Below are 20,312 nucleotides of genomic sequence, written 5' to 3'. Positions count from 1 at the left end.
GCATATTTTCTTATAATTCCTGCGGTGGAAATGTGGAGCTGCTGCCAAGAACGGAGTCCATACATTTATAGAACAGTACTCTTGACCTGGCCTCAAGATTGGTTACCTAATTCAGGAAACCAGTACTGTACTCATTGTTTAATTAGTCTTCTCTTTAAACTCACCTGTTTAGAGTTGTGATTGCTTGTCAGTGCCCCAGAAGTGGCACTCTGTACTGACATCACTTGAAGGAGAAAGAAATTACTGACCTTTAACTGGAGTTCAAGTAGATTGTCAGGACAGATTAAAGCTTCAATGCCACTTTTCAGAATCGGTATGAGATACTAAAAAGTGCCCAGTACTGAGGTAGCCTGGGGCTATGCCACCTTGAAATGCTTACATAGAATATTCCATAGCTCTAGACAAAGTCTACATCCCACAGATGTAGATCTTTACCGACAAAACTACTTGAAAAGTTGCAGTTACACAGGTCAGTAAACTTTCTTTCCCCCATCTTGGATTACTGATGCCCCTGGCATGGGTAATATAAGCAGGAGGCTACAAGGGGGTTGTATTGAGGCACACAGCCATTCAGAGCATCGGTTCAATTCAATGCTGCTTTTGAAGCATTAGTTAGCATCAATTAAGGGGTTTTTTTGGGGGGCGGCGAGAATCAAAGTATAACAGGGTGATCTGTCCCCTTTAAAGGCTAGGGTTGTTCCAAGGAATAGCCTCTTTAAGAACAGGCATTTTGGGACTGACCGTTATTGTAAGGATGACCAGACCAAGATGGGAAAGGGAGACTGGTGACTGAATGATATGTCTATCTGTTGGGGTTTATACAGGAGTGCTCTTCACTTGGTCAAAGGGAACCTAGAGAGAGACTTGGAGGGATGCTCCTCTGTGGTTGAAACTGGATGATGGGCTGGGAAGCCTGCCAGGATTCAAGCGCAGTTCTAAGGAGGGGTGTGGAGACTGTCTAGTAAGGGCAGAAGGAGCTTGCTCCCAGGGACATAGGCTAGGAAAGAGTTTAGGAGATATTTCCAGTAAGGCCCAAGATCTGGAGTGGGACTGAGCCCTCCCCTACTCAAAGGGAATAGGTGAGCCAAGAGAGCTGAAGCCCTAAATCAAGGGTAATTGATAGCCCCGACAAAGGAATGGCTTGAGCCTGAAATGGCCAAAGGATGTATGTATGTATTTTGTGAAGGCTTAATAAATCAGTCCCAAGAGGGGGAATATTTTAAATTTCCTTGGTGACTTGACTGGAGAACCAAGAGGGGAAATGGGACAGGGGGGTGCTCTGGGCTTGCATCCAAACAGAGAGCTAGAATTTGACTGGTGGAGTTCTCAAAAAATACCATTGTGCAGCTCAAGAATCAAAGTTCAAGAATCAGGGATTTTGTGCAAGTAAGTGCTGCAGTTCAGAGTTTATGCAAAGCAAAACTGTACACACCATACTGCTGAAGCTGTCATTTCTCACCCACAACCTCCCAGCACATCTTTTTCTTCTGAAAAAAGGAATTTAAATACAAAAACCTGCATTAATTTTACATAACACTATTAATTTTTAAAAAGTCAGGAAATGCAAAATGTAAGGTTTAACTAACCCATGTAGTGCAGTATTTTGGATGATTAGTTAGGTTAGTGTGAGTAGCAGGATGAGGACTGAGGATATCTGAGTTCATACTTCTGGGTCACATTACTTCTAACAACATTCTACCTTTGCAAAAATAACAGGAGTACTTGTGGCACCTTAGAGACTAACAAATTTATTAGAGCATAAGCTTTCGTGGGCTACAACCCACTTCTTCGGATGCATATAGAGTGAAACATATATTGAGGAGATATATATACACACATACAGAGAGCATGAACAGGTGGGAGTTGTCTTACCAAGTCTGAGAGGCCAATTAAGTAAGAGAAAAAAAACTTTTGAAGTGATAATCAAGATAGCCCAGTACAGACAGTTTGATAAGAAGCAAGTGTGAGAATACTTACAAGGGGAGATAGATTCAATGTTTGTAATGGCTCAGCCATTCCCAATCCCTATTTAGCCCTGAGTTGATTGTGTCTAGTTTGCATATCAATTCCAGCTCAGCAGTCTCTCGTTGGAGTCTGTTTTTGAAGTTTTTCTGTTTTAAGATAGCCACCCGCAGGTCTGTCAAAGAATGGCCAGACAGGTTAAAGTGTTCTCCCACTGGTTTTTGAGTATTATGATTCCTGATGTCAGATTTGTGTCCATTAATTCTTTTGCGTAGAGACTGTCCGGTTTGGCCAATGTACATGGCAGAGGGGCATTGCTGGCACATGATGGCATATATCACATTGGTAGATGTGCAGGTGAACGAGCCCCTGATGGTATGGCTGATGTGATTAGGCCCTATGATGGTGTCACTTGAATAGATATGTGGACAGAGTTGGCATCGGGCTTTGTTACAAGGATAGGTTCCTGGGTCAGTGTTTTTGTTCAGTGATGTGTGGTTGCTGGTGAGTATTTGCTTTAGGTTGGGGGGTTGTCTGTAAGCGAGGACAGGTCTGTCTCCCAAGATCTGTGAGAGTAAAGGATCATCTTTCAGGATAGGTTGTAGATCTCTGATGATGCGCTGGAGAGGTTTTAGTTGGGGGCTGAAGGTGACAGCTAGTGGTGTTCTGTTATTTTCTTTGTTGGCCCTGTCTTGTAGGAGGTGACTTCTGGGTACTCGTCTGGCTCTGTCAATCTGTTTTTTCACTTCAGCAGGTGGGTATTGTAGTTTTAAGAATGCTTGATAGAGATCTTGTAGGTGCTTGTCTCTATCTGAGGGATTGGAGCAAATGCGGTTATATCTTAGAGCTTGGCTGTAGACAATGGATCGTGTGGTGTGTCCTGGATGGAAGCTGGAGGCATGTAGGTAAGTGTAGCGGTCAGTAGGTTTCCGGTACAGGGTGGTATTTATGTGACCATCACTTATTAGCACAGTAGTGTCCAGGAAATGGACCGCTTGTGTGGATTGATCTAGGCTGAGGTTGATGGTGGGATGGAAATTATTGAAATCATGGTGGAATTCCTCAAGGGCTTCTTTTCCATGGGTCCAGATGATGAAGATGTCATCAATGTAGCGCAAGTAGAGTAGGGGCGTTAGGGGACGAGAGCTAAGGAAGCGTTGTTCTAAGTCAGCCATAAAAATGTTGGCATACTGTGGGGCCATGCGGGTACCCATAGCAGTGCCGCTGACTTGAAGGTATATATTGTCCCCAAATGTGAAATAGTTGTGGGTGAGGACAAAGTCACAGAGTTCAGCCACCAGGTTAGCTGTGACATTATCGGGGATACTGTTCCTGATAGCTTGTAGTCCATCTGTGTGTGGAATATTGGTGTAGAGGGCTTCTACGTCCATAGTGGCCAGGATGGTGTTTTCTGGAAGATCACCGATGGATTCTAGTTTCCTCAGGAAGTCAGTAGTATCTCGAAGATAGCTAGGAGTGCTGGTAGCGTAGGGTCTGAGGAGAGAGTCCACATAACCAGACAAGCCTGATGTTAGGGTGCCAATGCCTGAGATGATGGGGCGTCCAGGATTTCCAGGTTTATGGATCTTGGGTAGCAAATAGAATGTCCCTGGTCGGGGTTCTAGGCATGTGTCTGTACAGATCTACCAATCTCTAAGGTGCCACAAGTACTCCTGTTATTTTTGCGGATACAGACTAACACGGCTGCTACTCTGAATTCTACCTTTGCTCCTTGAATTTCCCTTCTGAAAAAGTGTGTATTGATCTTTCTGGTCAAAATTTAATGTGAAAAGAGTTTCTGCATAATTCACGGAGAGAAATTTTACAATGAATTGAAATTTTAAGGGGGGGGAGGTCAGATTACATGAAATGTAGAACAATTTCAGAATCTCACATTTTTTTCACCAGTTTTACTCAGCTCTAGTTAAGATTTTGTGTCAATTGCCCATATAAGACCTATCTTCACCAATGATGTGCATTAATCAAACCCATTTTGCATTTAACTCTTATTTTTAAAGTCCAAAAATATCGACATTTCTTTTTATTTAATCATCAGAATTCCCTCTTGTTTCCCCCCTCTAACTTTGCACAATTTAATCACCTTATGACTCCTAGCAGTGCAATTTTATATCTATTTGCTTAATTTTATTCTTCTTCTACTTTCTGTACATCAGTCACTCTAAGGAATGATTTTGGCCCTAAAGTTTAGCTCAAAATACCTTCTGATATAATGTTAATTATTGTAGACTGAGATTCACAACAATAACAATATTTATTTATGGTCTAATGAATTCTGCCAAATCTGTAAAAGATCAAAAGATGTGATTATATATAGTTGACATATATATATATATATATATACACACACACACACACACACACACACACACACACACACACACACACAAATGATCATGAGAAATATGGAGAGGAAGAAACGTTTCAAAACTTGATTGAAACTCAATGATTAAACTTGTATTTAAAATCATTAGTGGTAGCCATTGCACCCTAGTTTAAATTGATTTAAGATTACATTTTTGATTAATCATACTATTTTCAACTATTACTATATTTTCTGTCATTCTTCCTGTTTGCTATAGCATCTGTGAAATTGGACAAATGCTGCTTTGCATTAGAAAATTTAGTAGACATAAGGGTTTGTACCTCCATGTGAAACCTTTTCTTCTTTTCTATAGATCATAATTTCAGATAAGGGTACTTTTTTCTTTTCTCCTGTTTGCCCTTTCTTGTATTGATTCACAGTTGGTAGTTCTACTGAGTCTGCATCATGATACTTAACAGAAAAGGATTCCTATTGCAAATTTAAGTGGAACTCTAATTTGGCTTCCAATTTCCAGAAAGCAATCTCTTCAAGTACAGATCTATGACTTTGTCAACTTTTTCTGTTTGATAATGCACGATCTGCTTTCCTTTCAAAATATCTATCCTAAGGGGATTTTTTTGTACTTTGCTGAGATTCATTCAGTTCCTGCAAGCTATCCTGAATTTCCAAATCTTCAATTACAGAAACACCTTTCCAATGAATATTTAACATGAATCTATGTTGCTGTTGGTATGAGTGGAAATATTTTTCTATTTTGACTATATTTTTGTTGTTAAGAATCACTTTGGTCCCAAACCTGAAGCTGTTGTATGCCTAGTCCTTAAACACTCCCACTTCTGTGGGAATTTTAAGGGTACAAAAATGCAGGATTGGGCCTCTTTCACGTTCTACAGAAGAAAGTAAAATGTGATCATTTGTGGGGGAGAGTAAAATAGTGTTGACAGTCGGGAAGAAGCTGATGGAATAAATATAGCAATATTCTACCATTATTTTGTTAGTGTTCCCTTCTTCTGGGCTTTGAAATCAACTCTTATGATTTCATTCTGTATTTTGTTGTGAAATCTATCACTTGCTAAAAGTACAAGAAGGAATGATACCAAAAGAAATTAATTGTATTATATTTAGAAACTGGTGCACTGCACAACTTTTTTTAGACTTGACTAAAGCTTTACATTATAATGTAGACTGATTTTCCCCCACTCTGAAATATTTTCTATTTTTCCCAAGCAATAAAACCATTTAAAAAAAAATAGACATATTACCCTATTTGGCAGCAAAGCCAATGGGAATGGACTGTAGGATTAGAAATCTCCAAAGTTTGGTTTGTGGGGTATTGTCTCTGGTTTCTGGTGGAGAGATGGTTGTCTTATGAATAGACCCTGCATATGAGATTGCACGCATCCCAGTGGATCAGTAGAAGCCCTGTGACTCCAAGCTGGCTCTGTCTTTAGTGTCCCAGCTCAGGGTTTCCTACCATGAGGGAGGGGGGAAGGGAGCTTCAGAAATGTACTACAGCTGTAAGCTGCATCCAACAGATGAATGTAGTGTTTCTCATCTCTATTTACCATTTCAAACAAGAAAGCCTTTTTGCACTGCACACCTGAGATCATGGCTGTAGATTCTAGCAATGCAGGTCTGTTTTCATATGCTGTGTTCAAGAAACGATGACTCTGAAAGGTCTAAAATGTAAATCTCCATCCAAAAAATAGCAAGTATAAAATATATTGGGCTAAATTCTCTTTTCGGTTGCAACAATCAGTTTCCAGTAACGTTACATCGGAATTACAACTATGTACAGAATACAGATTTTGGCTTTTAGGAGTTATAATCAAGTAGTTGTATCTCCTATTGGCAAGGATGTGTGTGGTCTCAGTTACTGCTACTCCAGTCGAGCCTTCATGAGGTGCCCGGGTGACGACCCCAGGCCTCTGCTGAGGTGGAAGGAAACCTCTCTCTTGAGGAGGCCGCAGGAGCGGCTTCTCGCCTCCCACAATCCTCTGCTGGGGCCGGAGGTATCTCTGCCCCTTGACCAGCCCCCAGCATGCTTGAAAACAAGAAGCACCAGTGGGCTAGGGAGGGAGGCAGGCCGTAGAAACCTGATGCCCTGTCACAGGGCTCTATTGGGGTTGCCAGGTGGTGTTGGCGGGGGTGATCACTTTGCTGGGATGATTTGTGGGGCCTCTCCGTAAGCTTCCTGTTCCAAATCCTCCCTTCACCAGCTGCATGAAAACAAGGTGCGGCTCTCCTTTCCTAGCTGCCCGAAGAGATGCAGCCACCGCCTGTGCGCCTGAAGGGAAGCGGAGACAGCGGGCTCCGACAGCCGCAGGTGTATGCTTGGGCTGATCTGTGAGGGCCTCCAGTGACGCGGACTGACCCAGCCCTGCTGCAGCCGCTGCGCGCCACGTGCATGCCTCCTGCCGCCCATGGAGAGAGGCTGCTGGCGCGCTGTGCCCGAAAGCCAGGGGCCCTAGGCACAGGCCAGTTGTGCCTGCTGGGTACCGCGGCTCTGCCTTGGAGAGCCGGCGAACTCCTCTCTGCGGTCACCTGTAGCTTGGTGCCGCTTTCTCTGCATCTCTCAGATAAACAACCACTGCCAGCCCCGCTTCCTCCCTGTTGCTGTCCTTAAGGGAACAATTAAGTGTCACAGAAGCGGGGGCGGTGTTGCGTTTTTCGGCTAAAGGCGGTATGTGTATTTGCTGCCGTCTCCCCCAGCCCCGCACCCTCGGAGAAGGCGGTGCGCGATGGAGTTTGCTGGAGAGTGGTGCTGAAGGGACAGCTCCCACGCCACCCTCCTTAGGGGAGGGGCTGCGCTTGAAAGACAAACCTGAGTTGCATTTTCACCTTCAAATTAGAGTCTCCCCAACCAGCCGCTCGGATTACAGCAGCCAGCACCCAGTCCCTTAGGTGCTCTGACCAGCCATCCATGGTTTTGCTTTCTCTCTGTGATGGTTACTCTTCATTCCGATGTTGAAAGATTGCATGTATCGTGCAAAATGAGGGAAGCGAGATCTACCAGCAGGCGGTGGGGGCTGCTTTTATTCCTTTCGCAGTTCAGCACCAAGGATGGTGGAATAGCCACCTGAACATGGGGAGAAAAACAACAAGTAGTTCTCGCCTGACAGAGACACACACAGGTTGGCGGAGGATCCGCCAACAGCTGCAAAGAAAACAGCGTCTGGTATATGAAGAGGAGCCTCTCTCTCTCTCCTCATTAAGGTATTTGAGAAGCCGGAGGGTAGGGGGGATACCGTGGGAAAATCCACGCCAACCTGGCTGTGATTCCGTCTGGTCTTCCTAAATATGAATGTATAGGTAAAATCCGTGGGGAGGTTAGTGCTTTGAGAAAGTAGCAGCCAGAGCTACACGCTAACGGCTCCTATAAGGGTGTGCCTGCTGCCTGAGCTGTTTCGAGGTTTGGTTTTTCTTCCTAGAGACCAAACCTTCTCTTCTAAGTCCCTAATATAATAAATGATGGACAAATAGCAAATAATTTAACCGCTTGCTTTTATTCAGAGAGCTTGATCCAAGAAGCCCAGAAACAGAGAGGAAAAAGGGGTGGGGAAGGTGACTGATCCGTATCAAGGAGAAGCAGGGTTGTTTGGTTTCCCTCTGCTTTCTCTCTGTCTATATTGGGGGAAGGAAGAGGTGCAGGGGAAGAGTCCAGATCACCGAGGGGGGAAAAAGCCGTCTGAAAGCAGGGGAGGCAAAGACTGGTTTGTAGAAGGGGGTGTGGGAGCAGCAGTGCTTTGAATTCGTCAAGGATACAGCGAAAGGACTACGAGGTTTCTTTCAGGGTCGTTTGCAAACCAACTTTCCAGTCGCTGGTGCGAAGAGAAGCTCTAACAGCTGCTATTGTACGAAAGCGAGGAGAGGAATAGTGGGAAAACGAGGCGGAGACCCTGGGATGTCAGGGGAAGGCAGGTCCTATTGGAGGGGGATTTGGGAAGATAGAAAAGGCAGTTCTGGAGATTTGGCTCATAGTGGTGGAGGGAAAGGCGGCAAGTTGGGGAAGAGAGGAAGGGTCGACCTAGGTGGTGGGCACAGGAGATGGGAGGAGGGTAAAGAGCAGGGAAGATGTGGGCTGCAGTGGGGCATTTTCGTGTAAGGGGTAGGAGGTAGAAAGTGACCTCAAGAGAATCAGGCTCCCTATCACCCCTCCCATTTCCCATCTTCCTCCAGTCCCTGCTGGTCTCACGCTGACGGGTCTGTCTGTCTGTCCCCCCAGTCATGTCTGACCCAGAGAGATGGGCAAGCTCGAGGATAACGAGAGGGTGATCCTCAACGTGGGGGGCACCCGGCACGAGACCTACCGGAGCACGCTGAAGACCCTGCCGGGGACCCGGCTGGCCCTGCTCGCCTGCGAGTCCCAGAGCGAGTCGTCGGGCGGGGAAGAGCAGCCGCCGCCGCCGGCTCCCCCGCCACCGCCTCCCCCCAACCTGCCCCCGCAGGTGCCGGGCGGCTGCCCGGAGGCCAGCAGCGGCGGCAGCCCCCGGACCAGCGGCGGCCCCAGCGAGTTCTTCTTCGACCGGCACCCGGGGGTCTTCGCCTATGTGCTCAACTACTACCGCACGGGCAAGCTGCACTGCCCGGCCGACGTGTGCGGGCCGCTCTTCGAGGAGGAGCTCGCCTTCTGGGGCATCGACGAGACCGACGTGGAGCCCTGCTGCTGGATGACCTACCGCCAGCACCGCGACGCCGAGGAGGCGCTCGACATCTTCGAGACCCCCGACCTCATCAACGGCGAGCCGCCCCTCGACGACGACGACCTGGCCGCCAAGAGGCTGGGCATCGAGGACGTGGGGGCGGCGGCCGGGCCCCCCGACGGCGTGGGCGGGCGCTGGAGACGGCTGCAGCCCCGGGTGTGGGCGCTCTTCGAGGACCCCTACTCCTCCCGGGCCGCCAGGGTGAGAGCGCGACCCCGGCCCCGCGCAGGCGCTGAGTCCGGGGGCCTGCCTCAGCCCCTGAGCCCCGGGGGGCGTGGGGACGTGACCCTGCCTCAGCTCCTTCCCCCCTGGGGGTGACCTGACTCAGCCCCTCCCCCCGTGTGTTGGGGAGAGTTGCCAATTTTGGTGGGATGGATTCCTGGAGGTTTCAGCACCTGACATAATCTTTAATTCAAGATTAATCTTTAATTCCTGGAGACTCTAGGACAATCCTGGAGGGACCGAATCAGCCCTTGGTCCCCCTAAATCAGCCCTTGGTCCTCTAGGGTGTTTGTGTATGTGGAGGAGGGGTGACCCTTGCTCAGTTTCTGGTCTCCCTGGGGGTGTGTGGGGGGACCCTGGTTCAGGCCCTGGGGTGGGGTGCGAATGTGTGGACCCTAACTCAGTGCCTGGTCCTCTGGGATAAAGGGTGTATGGGGGGGGGCAACCCTGCCTCAGTCACTGGTCTCCTGAGGTGTGTATGTGTGTGAGGGGGTACTCCTGCCTCAGTCACTGGACCCCGAGAGGTTTTGTGCATAGGGGTACCACTGACTTCTGGTGTGTGAATTGGGGTGTATGTGACCCTAAATCTGTCCTTGGTCCCCTAGAGGGATTGGTGTGGGGATGAGTTGACCAAAGGCTGTATATAGATACCCACAAGAGTAGCAGGATCTGGACCCTGCTAGAGAGTGACTCTGACTCACCCTGCTCAGGTTTTGATTTTGTGGGTGACACTGTGTTAATAGCGAAGTGAGGGTGACTTGCTTCCTGTGATTTGTGAGGGTGTCCTTAGTTCTCTCCTTGCTTTGGTGTCTGGATCTGAGGGTGAACATAGTTTAACGTGTGTGTGACAGAGGGTGATCCTGATTCACTCTAGTCCTTGGATTAGTCCTTGATTTCTGAGGGTGACCCTTACTCATTCTGTGATCCAGGACATAATTCTGAGGCAGTAAGTGATTTTACTAAGTTATCTTGATTTAGACTGGAAGTTAGGATTTTACCACAGATTATTTTTCTGTTTTTGAGTGAGACCCTGATTTTAGTCTCATATTTTTGTTTCTTATTCAATCACCATGTGGATTCACTGTCTGACCTGTGGCTTTGGGCCTAATTAAGTCTCTGGAGTTCCTTCTGGTAAGGAAAGCAGGTGCAGTTTTTGAAGAAAAAGAAATGGAGGTTTTCCCAGGTTTAATTTTTTTTAACCCCCCCCCCTTCCACAACAACCTTCCCCAAACAATTTCTTCCTTTTGTGTTTGTTGTAACTACAAGTGGTTTTGTTTTATGCAAGTGGAATACATGTTTTGCAACATATGTATCAGGATTTCTTCTGAAGGGTTCAAACTTGGGCCTCATTCTGCAAATACTTACAACTATGTTTAACTTAACCATGGGAGTAGTCCTATTGACTTCAATAGGATTACTCACCTTTGTAAAATGAAGCATGTGGTTAAGTATGTTGCTGAATCATATTTTAGGGCCTGATCCAGCTCCCATTGAAGTTAATGGGTTAATGCTTACTGACTCAAATGGGGGTAGGATTGGGTCTTTAGTGAGAGGAGAAACTATCCAGGCAGGAGGTGCATTTCTTCCAGCTGCTCTGAGGCTCCCCAGTCACTCCTGTTCTTCACTGATTGGTAGCATTCCCAAGGAATCAAAGCTTGTGCAGCAGTTCGCTTTGTCTGTGCCACTGGCTTCAGATAATACTGAAATAAAATATAATAGAGAATTAATGATAATGGAATAAATTCCTATTGTTGCTTACTAATAGGACATACACACACACATTTATAATATTTCAGCAATATTATTTTAAAAGTAGAATGTGCTCTAGATGTCAGACTAATACCCGTCTTCATCAAAATGCTATTGGAAAACATCTTCAGAATATTCATTACCTACATTTTCCTTTTAACTGTGCATTGAATCTATAGTGGGTTGGTTTGTTTTTTTTGGAGACTTTCCAACATTCTTTGCCAGAGAACTGACAAATATGAAGTAAAGGTTAAATGGAAGACACCAAGAGAAACGTGGAAAGGCAAATGCTGGCTATAATTGAGTCATAGTACCATAGTTCCTTCACATGTTTTTGATCCGCTTGAATTCCTCAATAATATCTTTCAATGCTGAGGACCAGAACATTTTATCATTAGTTGTTTGGTTGATATTAGTGGATTTGTCGAGTCTTAAAAATGAACTGTGTATTTATATTGTAACATAACATTGTAATCTGCTAATATTAATGTTATAGAAGTGACTGCATTTACTTCTCAGTAGATTTAACTCTTGATTTCTAGTTTTGAACTCTTGATTTCTGACTGGCTGCTTAATACTGAAGTGAATAAGCCCATAGCTAGAGCTATAACTACATTGCCTAAATTCAGTGTTTTGCTTTTCCTCAAGGCTGCTACTGTTTATGGTGACCTTTCTGCTAAGAAGGCCACTTTGTGAATTGCTAGTGGCTTTCAGAGAAGAAAATAATTTTGTGTCTAAGTGCTAGTGAACACCTAATGAACAATTTCACTTAATCACCTCCCTGCCACTTTGGGGACCTCAGGCACTGGTACACCTTGGCCCCGTATATTCTCTGTCTGTGGTTCATAATAGTCTAGTCTCCTGTAGGTTGTAATATTTTGATCTAATTTCTGTTATTGGGTTTAGTATGTGAGTGCTGAGTGGTATTGATGGCCTGTGATATATAGGAGATCAGACTAGATGATCTATTGATTCTTTCTGGTCTTAAATGATGATTCTCTAGGTACATCAAGATTGAAAACAAAACAACAAAAACCACAACACTCATGGCAGCGAGTCTCAGAGCTTGGTCCACAGGACTAGTGCTATGGGCTAAAAATAGTAATGTAGAGGTTCCCACTTGGGCTGGAGCCTGGGCTTTGAAACTCAGTGAGGGGAGAAGGTATCAGAGTCCAAGCAGGTACATCTACCCCGTAATGTGAGTCCCACGAGCCTAAGTCAGTTGATCTGGGCTCGGAGACTGACTGATGCTTTTTTCCCCCCTTTGGCAATGTAGACATAGTGTAAGACTCTAAGTGACGGCAACCTTACTCTGGAATTGAAATGCTATTGCCAATTTAGACACCATCTTTCCAGAAAGAAAGATAGCTTTCTGACGCTTCTGATAAATGCAATAATAGTTTGTGTAAACTCAAATAAATGATGTGTAAATCTATAAACATTTTAGGTGCAATCCTGGCTCCATTGAAGTAGTTGCAAAACTCCCATTGACTTCAGTGAGGCCAGGATTTCACACTTTGCATTGTAGTCTATCTTATTGACTCATGAACCACTTATCTCAGATTATAGAGATACTTAGTGTTAAACGTTCATAATCACTATTATTTTTTAGGATTATTGTTCTATGTAATTTGAGCGATTTCAATTTTCTGAAATATGACAAAGAAGAAAACTGGCATTTTATTTATTTTGATTAACAGGATAGCACTTAATATTTATGATTTGTGATTTCTAAACTGTGATCTCTAAAAATAGAAATTTATAGAAATTCAAATATAAGTTGTCATGGTAACCTGTTGTGGTGTGTGTGAGAGATTCTAGCAAGACCATCAAATGATGTTATATAAATAGTGGAAGTAACTAGTTTGTTGATGAAAGATGCATTTGTTTCTATGATTCTAAAAATCTTCAACTTTAATCATATTCAGATGGTAACTGAGATTTATTACCTGTTTTTTTCAATATTCTGTTAAATGGCCTAAGAATGAGAAAGTATTGATATATTAACTGATGTTCCTTAAGAACTCACGTGTCCAAAATGGTGGTGGTGGGGCTTTGATTTTGTTTCGGTTTTTTAAAGAGATATATTAGTAAAACAAAGATAAGACCCAGGTATGTTGCAAGGTAGAGCATGATCAGTATAATTTCTGCCACTGTATAGATATAAAATGTGATATACACATGTGATATCTTTTAAATGGGATTACATAGAATAATTTCTTTCAAAATTTCCAGATCTATGCAACTTTTCCTACTGTGGTTCTCTTTTTGAACATTTTTCTTTCACTCCAGACATAAGTAATAGAGAAATCATTCACAAAACAGCATTTTGCAAAATACTGTTATGCACATATAAGAAGACACTATGCTAAGACACTAGCATAGAAGGGACCAGTCATTTAATATTTCTGTGTCTTTGTTTCCCCATCTGTGAGATAGGTATTATCCCTATCAAGTGTATTATGAGACTTAATTAATTCATATTTGTAAATCACTTTGACATCCTTAGGAGGCAATTGCTATATAAGTGTAAAGTATTAATTGCAGTAAAGAAGAGCAAATTGCAAAGATGAATCTGAAAAATTTATAAGGAAATATTTGAGTCAAAATTAAGTGCTGGGTGTGAAGGAGTTCAAACAGAACCAGCCTTTGGGATCCAGGAAGCTTTTAGTTATCGGACACTCCCAGCACCAACAGGGACTTACAAATGCCAGAGCTAGTTTCAGATTTCATGTTTAAAACCAAGTAAATTTTCTAGTTCATTTTCTTTTGAAATATAATCTTGAATATGTGATGCAATGTAAACAGATCATTAGGGTTTTTTATTTATTTTTCAGAAACATCCTGGGTTATCCATAGTCCCCACTATGGGCTTTCAGATCTGGCCTTAGGGTCTATAAAAACTGTGGCCACATGCCCCTCATTTTTTTAGAAGACCGTAAGTTCATTCACCACTGTGGGGACAGTGTCTGCAAAATGGGGTAGTTGAACAATGTGACAATCAGCATGGGCTATTTCACTAAATATGGTACTTCATGTAAGGCCCTTTACATTCTAATCCTAACCTTCTGTAGCTGTAGTCAAGTCACATAACCCGTAGTTTCCTTATCTCTAAAATAGAGACAATAATATTTGCCTGCTTCGCAGTGGGGAGGGTTATGACAGCTAATTAGGTAACGTTTATGAAGTGCTAATATTCATTGATATGCAAAAACTTCTGAGAGTCCTTGCAACCTTTAGGTCTATCTGGACAACTACTTCTTGCAGAACTTTAAAAAAAAAAAGGTATATCCACCAGCACTCTTGCTGAAGGGGAATGGGAGTCGTAAAGATACCACACTGCAGTATAAAATTAGTCAGTTAAACTTCAAAGACTTATCTCACTAATCCTCTCCAAAATCCTCAAGCATTGTGATGTGACTGCAGTGGGCAGGAATTAGTTACATTGAGCAAGATGGGAGAGGAGACACGTACAGGGGCGGCAGGTTTGTATAATTTTTGGTGGTGCCCAGAACAGGTCCAAGTCCCGCACCCCCCGCCTTGTAAGCTGATCTATATATTTTAAAATAATGTAAAAATGGACTGGAAATAGTACAGTTTTCCTATATTGCACAATGTGTGGGGGTATAGGGAGGTGAGGGCTCTGGGGTGGGGTGGGGGATGAGGGCTGGGTCTGGGGATGAGGGGTTTGGGGTGTGGGAGGGGCTCAGGGCTAGGGCAGAGGGTTGGGGTGCAGGGGTGAGGACTGCAGGGTGGGGCCGGGGATGAGGGGTTCATGGTGCAGGAGGAGGCTTAGGGCTGGGGCAGAGGGTTGGGGTGCAGGGGGGTGAGGGCTCTGGCTGGGGATGCAGGCTCTGAGGTAGGGCGGAGCTGGGGATGAGGAGTTTGGGGTGCAGGCTGCCCCGAGGCTGGGGCCAGAGATGAGGACTCTACAGTCCCTCCAGCCCTCTCCCCGCCAGCAGCACACTCACCAGGCACTGTCACTGCACGTACTCCTAGGGGCTGGGCCCCTGTCAGGTCCAGGAAGCCCCCTCGCCTTCCCTTGGTGGGTGCCAGAGAGTGCGGAGGGCTGCCATCACATGTGTGCCTCCTCCCCTCCTCCCTCTGCAGTGGCACCGCTCCCTTTTGTAGCTGGCAGCAGCCGGTGAGGGAGTTTAGCGCGGAGTGGCAGGGCAGCCGCCCACTCCCCAGGGCGCAGGTAGGGGCGCTCCGGGGGAAGCGTGCGGGGCAGCAGGTGGTGCCAGGGGAGAGACCTGGCCCTGAACATTAGCGGAGCCAGGCCTCCATGCCCTGAATTTGCTGGAGCATGGGCACTACGGGCCCATATAACTCGCCACAGCTGGAAACGTATTGTTTTGTAGACTCACTTCAAAATGCTAAAGTCCACTTGATGTATGGTATACTAGGGAGCCCTGTTATTAACAGCATCACTGCAGGAGTATCTTGATTCTTTATTTGGAAATTGTGCTAGTTATATCCTTAGGGCTAGGCTGTTAATGATGTATGAAGCTTTTAAAAATTTTGATTCTGGAAGTAAAATTGCTGGGCTAATCTGATTGAAACATGGCGAGAGGAGGAGTAAGGAAGCATGACAGAGTAAAAAAGAAAATGTTCAACTCAGAATATTCACTCGCAGGGTAACAAACCTTTCTAATTTCAAATTATTGATTTCTTCCGCAACTGAAACAAATATATTTTCAGACGTTACCTTCTGAGATCTTATGAGTCATATAGCCCTCTTCCATCTGGAAATGATTACAGAAGTATTCTAAGGAAATAAAAAGGATCATAAAGAAATTGAGAGCTTTTTTTGTCATCCTGGTAAGCAAAATGCTAGTTTTATTTGTTTAGTGGGAAAACAATACATCAGATTAAATTAGCTAGACCTAACCATTCTGTTTGAAATATTTAGTCTGTAGGGACAGTTGTTGCTTTTAAAGCAACAGGAAAAATTGTACTTTATGCAACAGTGGATGCAGCAGTATTACAGCAATTCATATCTAGCCAACGGATTACTGTACCCCAAGGGCTGATTAAATCATGTTGTAGATGACTCTTACTAGTTATCTTCTGGAATACTATTACAACACTACCGCAATAGCTTGAGAATGTCTGCTAGAGGGCTTGACTGAAAATCGTTGCTTAATAAATTACCTAACAGCAGCTGATTTGGCCTACCCTAAATTTGGACAGTATCTGTTTGTTTGTACCATCATATCAATAAGGTAAAATAAGAGAGATTTCTGCCTGCCTAACTTCTGCCTTCTTTCTACAGCTGTTCTGCCTGCTGCTGTTCTTGTTTCCATGGAAACAAGCCAGCTCCTGACTTCCTGTTTCCACTGCAAACATTCTCTCTCTGCAACTTATTCATCTTAGAAAAGCATTTTGCCATGGCTCTGACATAAATGCCACACAGATGATCTGTCCTGTCATTTTAGAAACAGAAGATTTTATATCTGCATGCATGTGGCCAAATTCAGGTCTCAGTTACTCTGGAATAATCTGAAGAAAATCCAGTGAAGTCAATGGATTTGTGAATTTACATTGGTGTAACTGAAAGCAGAAGTTAGCTCAAAATATGTGCACTTGCATACATAGCTAATGATAGTACAGTGTGAGATTTATTTTCACTTGGGTAATCTATTAGACAAAATTGTGTTCTGATTTTTTTTAGTTAATACATAAAGGGCAATCTCTTGTATTTTGACCTTGGAAAATATTTAAATAACAGAATAATAGTTACTTTGAAGAAGAGTACTCATTTAGATGGAATGGCTGAAGTAGATTATGGCAGGAGGAAGACCCTCCCCAGTTTTGGTGGCTGTTGTGATAGGTCTCAATACTATATGCTGGCACAGTGTTGCATCCTCATATGGTCACAGGATGCAGCCAGGAAAAGAGAATGGGAACACAAGGAGAAATGTATTGGACAGGTGTTTGTGCCCTTAAGATGGCCCATAGCCAGCCAAAAAGGAGGCTGTGTGAGTATGTGTGTGTGCAGCATGAGGAACTTAGCAGAGGCACCTCCCTGGTGCTACCTTTTCCAATTTCTACCAGGATGGAAAATCTCTATTGATGCATAACACAGAAAGGTGATGGGTCAGATAATTCTGAAATCCCTACTGCAGTTTCCTGCATTTAGAAGATTTTAAGATATTTTGCATAACATTTCTCTGTCCAGGGCTGTCTGTAAATTACATAACACGTTTTGTGGGTGACTTTCAAGACCCACCCACTGCTTGTACCTCTTTGTAATACTGAAACACACATGCAAAATTAAGGACCCAATCACCTCCTAATGTGTTATATACTTTATGGACAGCCCCAGATTCCCTTCCTCCCCCACTAAAGAGAGGAGAGGGAGCACCTGTGTGTGACCTCCTCTTCCTGTGGAGTTTTCCCAGTTACTTTCTTACACCAGGAAAGGGGGGGGGGGAGGAGTGAGAGATCTTTTAATAATAGATAGTATTTTATAGAGCTTTATATATTCAAAGCACTGTACAGACATTTTAGAGAAGAGGGATACACCAGTTCTTCCTGGCTATCAAGCACTGTTGCTGTTCTATCATTGGTGAAGATGGTTGGGAGCTCCTGAGACTCCAGGTCTTGCTGTTGCTCACACTTCACATTTCTCAACTCATGGAGTGGAGAAGAGGGAAAGCCCTAGGGCCAGGTCATCTTGAGGGAGGGGAGGGGAGAGGAGGGGGTGCTCTCTCTCTCTCTGTGTTTAGCAGATGATGGGGAGATGTGTTCCCTTGTCCTCCTCTGTATTTAACTCCTCTTCATACCATGTGTCTGACAAGGAGATTTATATATGTGCTTTTATAGCCAATGCAGAAACTTGTTTTTTTTCCCTGGCAATTTACTTTTCATTGGTAATGAATTTACAAATAAAAATGAATTTAGGTTATAACCTTTCATCTAATATAGAATTACAGTATACAACTCTGGTGTTGGGGATTTATATAGTAGCATAACACCCCCACAAAATGGTGATCAAACAGGTACAAAAATGTTTTTAAAACAATGTTACTTGGTTCTGTTAAGTGATTTTATCCTAATAGCTTGCAGCTCAACATACTGTCCTTATTTGTACACAACACCTGTTGGCTTCAATGAGAGTTTGACCTGAGTAAGGACTGTAGCACTAAGTCCTTTCATGCAGCAGATACAATTTTAAGTGATGAAAAAATAAAGCTGTGAAATATGTACAAACATGTTAATATTAATAAACTTAGTATCATGAATGTCAACAAAATAAAACAGAAATTTAAGTACAAAGGTGACTTGGGCTATTGACTTCATTACCGTGAAATATGCCATAGAAGGTTGTAATAACTACATGCTAATTCTGTTGGAAATACCTATACAGAAAGGATAACATAAAGTCACTTTTGTTTCTTACCACTTCCAATTTGTTTAATTTAAATGTATTGCTAGTACTTGATAACTAAAAACAATTTTAAAAGCAGTACAGTACTGCACTTTGCTTCCTTCAGTTAAACCTCTGTAACAATGAAAATATGTCACCTCTTAACACAAAACCAAAGTTTCTGCTATTTGCATCTTGTTTTGGAGAACCTTTGACCAAAAAGATGACATTATAAGTGATAATCAAATTATCCAGCTATATACCATTACTGCATGTTATTTTCCTTCCTGCCTTTAATGATGTCCGAATGCTCTGAGATGTTTCTGTGCATTTGGTTTTCATGCTGGCAGTTTAATTCAGTGTCTGTTCTTATCACAGCCTTCTACAATCAGCTGGGATTCTAGTTCAATCATACACACACTCTACTTTTCTTCTGAGAATTAACACTGGGATGTTTCTTATTTTCTAATTTTATTTTCCTGAAACCTTGTTCTCTGACAGGTAAGATTTTCTTTCTGGAGTGGGGGTATATGCACATGTCACATATATACAGGTGTGAAGGGGTCAGTTTACCACTGGCACCTCCTCATGGCCAAGTGTAGAACCTCTCTCTCCACTGGAGCCTTTCAGGGTGTATCAGGATCTTTCCCTCGGGAGGGGCCTTCAGGGAATGGTTGTCTGGGAAATTCCTGCCTTCAGTCAGCCCTTTTCTCAGGTTCTCTTCCCTGGTCTGCCCACAAGGGAGCTGTTCTGCTCCATTTTTAAACTCCTCCTCCAGCTGTGCATGCCTTGTAGGTGTTGCAGGGGAGTTGTGTCTGAGCCCAGAGCAGCTCCTTAACCTCTTGTTGTCCAGTGTGGGGTTTGTACACCCCAACACAGGTGTGTATGTATGTATATGGCAAAATTGTATTTTTTTTAATTTAATGAAATTATATTTGTTGCCTAATTTATAAGAGGTGATCTGAACAACCAGTGGTCAGACATTAAGTTTAAGCTCATTTGGAATTTTTTCTACATTGAGTTTAATAGAGCTGAGACTGTTGTCATTTTAGAGCATGTCATCGTTAGTACAGGTTCTTCAGTATTGCTGGATGTATTGTACATAGTAGCATCCTGCATCTTGGCAGAGGGTTAGACTAGATGACTCTGGCCGTCCCTTCTAACCATATGGTTCTAGCTCATTAATATGCTACTGGAAAAGTGCTGTAGTCAGATGAGTAGTCTCTCTTAGCATGGTGATGAATACTGTGTACTGAATAATAACATGGTAATATTTGTTCTTAATATTGTGTACATTACATATTTCACAATATAATTTTGCTTTAAATGAATGTAGTTTCTTAAGGTTATATCTCTGTCATTAGAGTAGTCTACATCATATTATTTGGTGTGTCTGTTTATTGAACAATTTGTGCTGCTGGTTCAGAACAGCACTAATATAATGAGGTACAGCGTACTGACTGTATAAGAAATAACCTTTTCTTTTGCTATTTAGTTCATATCCTAAGGAAATAATTGTACTACAGAAACAACTGCCATCAAACTGGAATGATTGCGTTGAACAATAGTACAAGGATACTCTAAGCCTGTGAACTGGAATAAGGTGTGGGATTAAAAAAAAAACCAGTAATGAGATACTGGGACTCAATGTACTGCTAAGAAAATTGTCCTTCAGAGAATTACCTTTGGGAATGTATGATGTGGAAGTTAAGCAGAGTGAGAAAAAAGATGGTGAGAGAAACTCTATTCAGACATGTGTTGTTACAATAAAAGGCATTGACAGGGCTCCTAATACTTTTGTAACAGAGTCTTCATCTGTGGCCTTCGTTGCACTGAGACAGAATTTGGAGAATGGAGAAAGCATCAGGGCAATAGGTGATCTAAAATTAATGGAAGAACAATTTCCTCTAATCACACTTTTATTAGCCTGTTTAATTTCTCAGAATATAAATGGCTACAA

The 20,312-nt window shown here is 43.4% G+C and overlaps 1 protein-coding gene across 7 annotated transcripts in view; it reads left to right on the top strand.

Annotated features, from left to right (window-relative positions):
* Nucleotides 1-8,550: 8,550 nt before the first annotated feature.
* Nucleotides 8,551-20,312, top strand: part of KCNC2 (potassium voltage-gated channel subfamily C member 2) — a 159,033-nt gene continuing 147,271 nt past the window's right edge. For all 7 annotated transcript variants that reach the window (XM_065415460.1, XM_065415502.1, XM_065415483.1 and 4 more), the window contains exon 1: nt 8,551-9,210. In XM_065415460.1, coding sequence (XP_065271532.1) covers nt 8,551-9,210 — 660 coding nt within the window. The remainder of the gene's footprint in view (nt 9,211-20,312) is intronic.

Source organism: Emys orbicularis, chromosome 1, assembly GCF_028017835.1.
Source record: "Emys orbicularis isolate rEmyOrb1 chromosome 1, rEmyOrb1.hap1, whole genome shotgun sequence".
Lineage (NCBI taxonomy): Eukaryota > Metazoa > Chordata > Testudines > Emydidae > Emys > Emys orbicularis.
The sequence above is the reverse complement of the archived record's forward strand: the minus strand, read 5'-3'. Positions and strand labels throughout refer to the sequence as shown.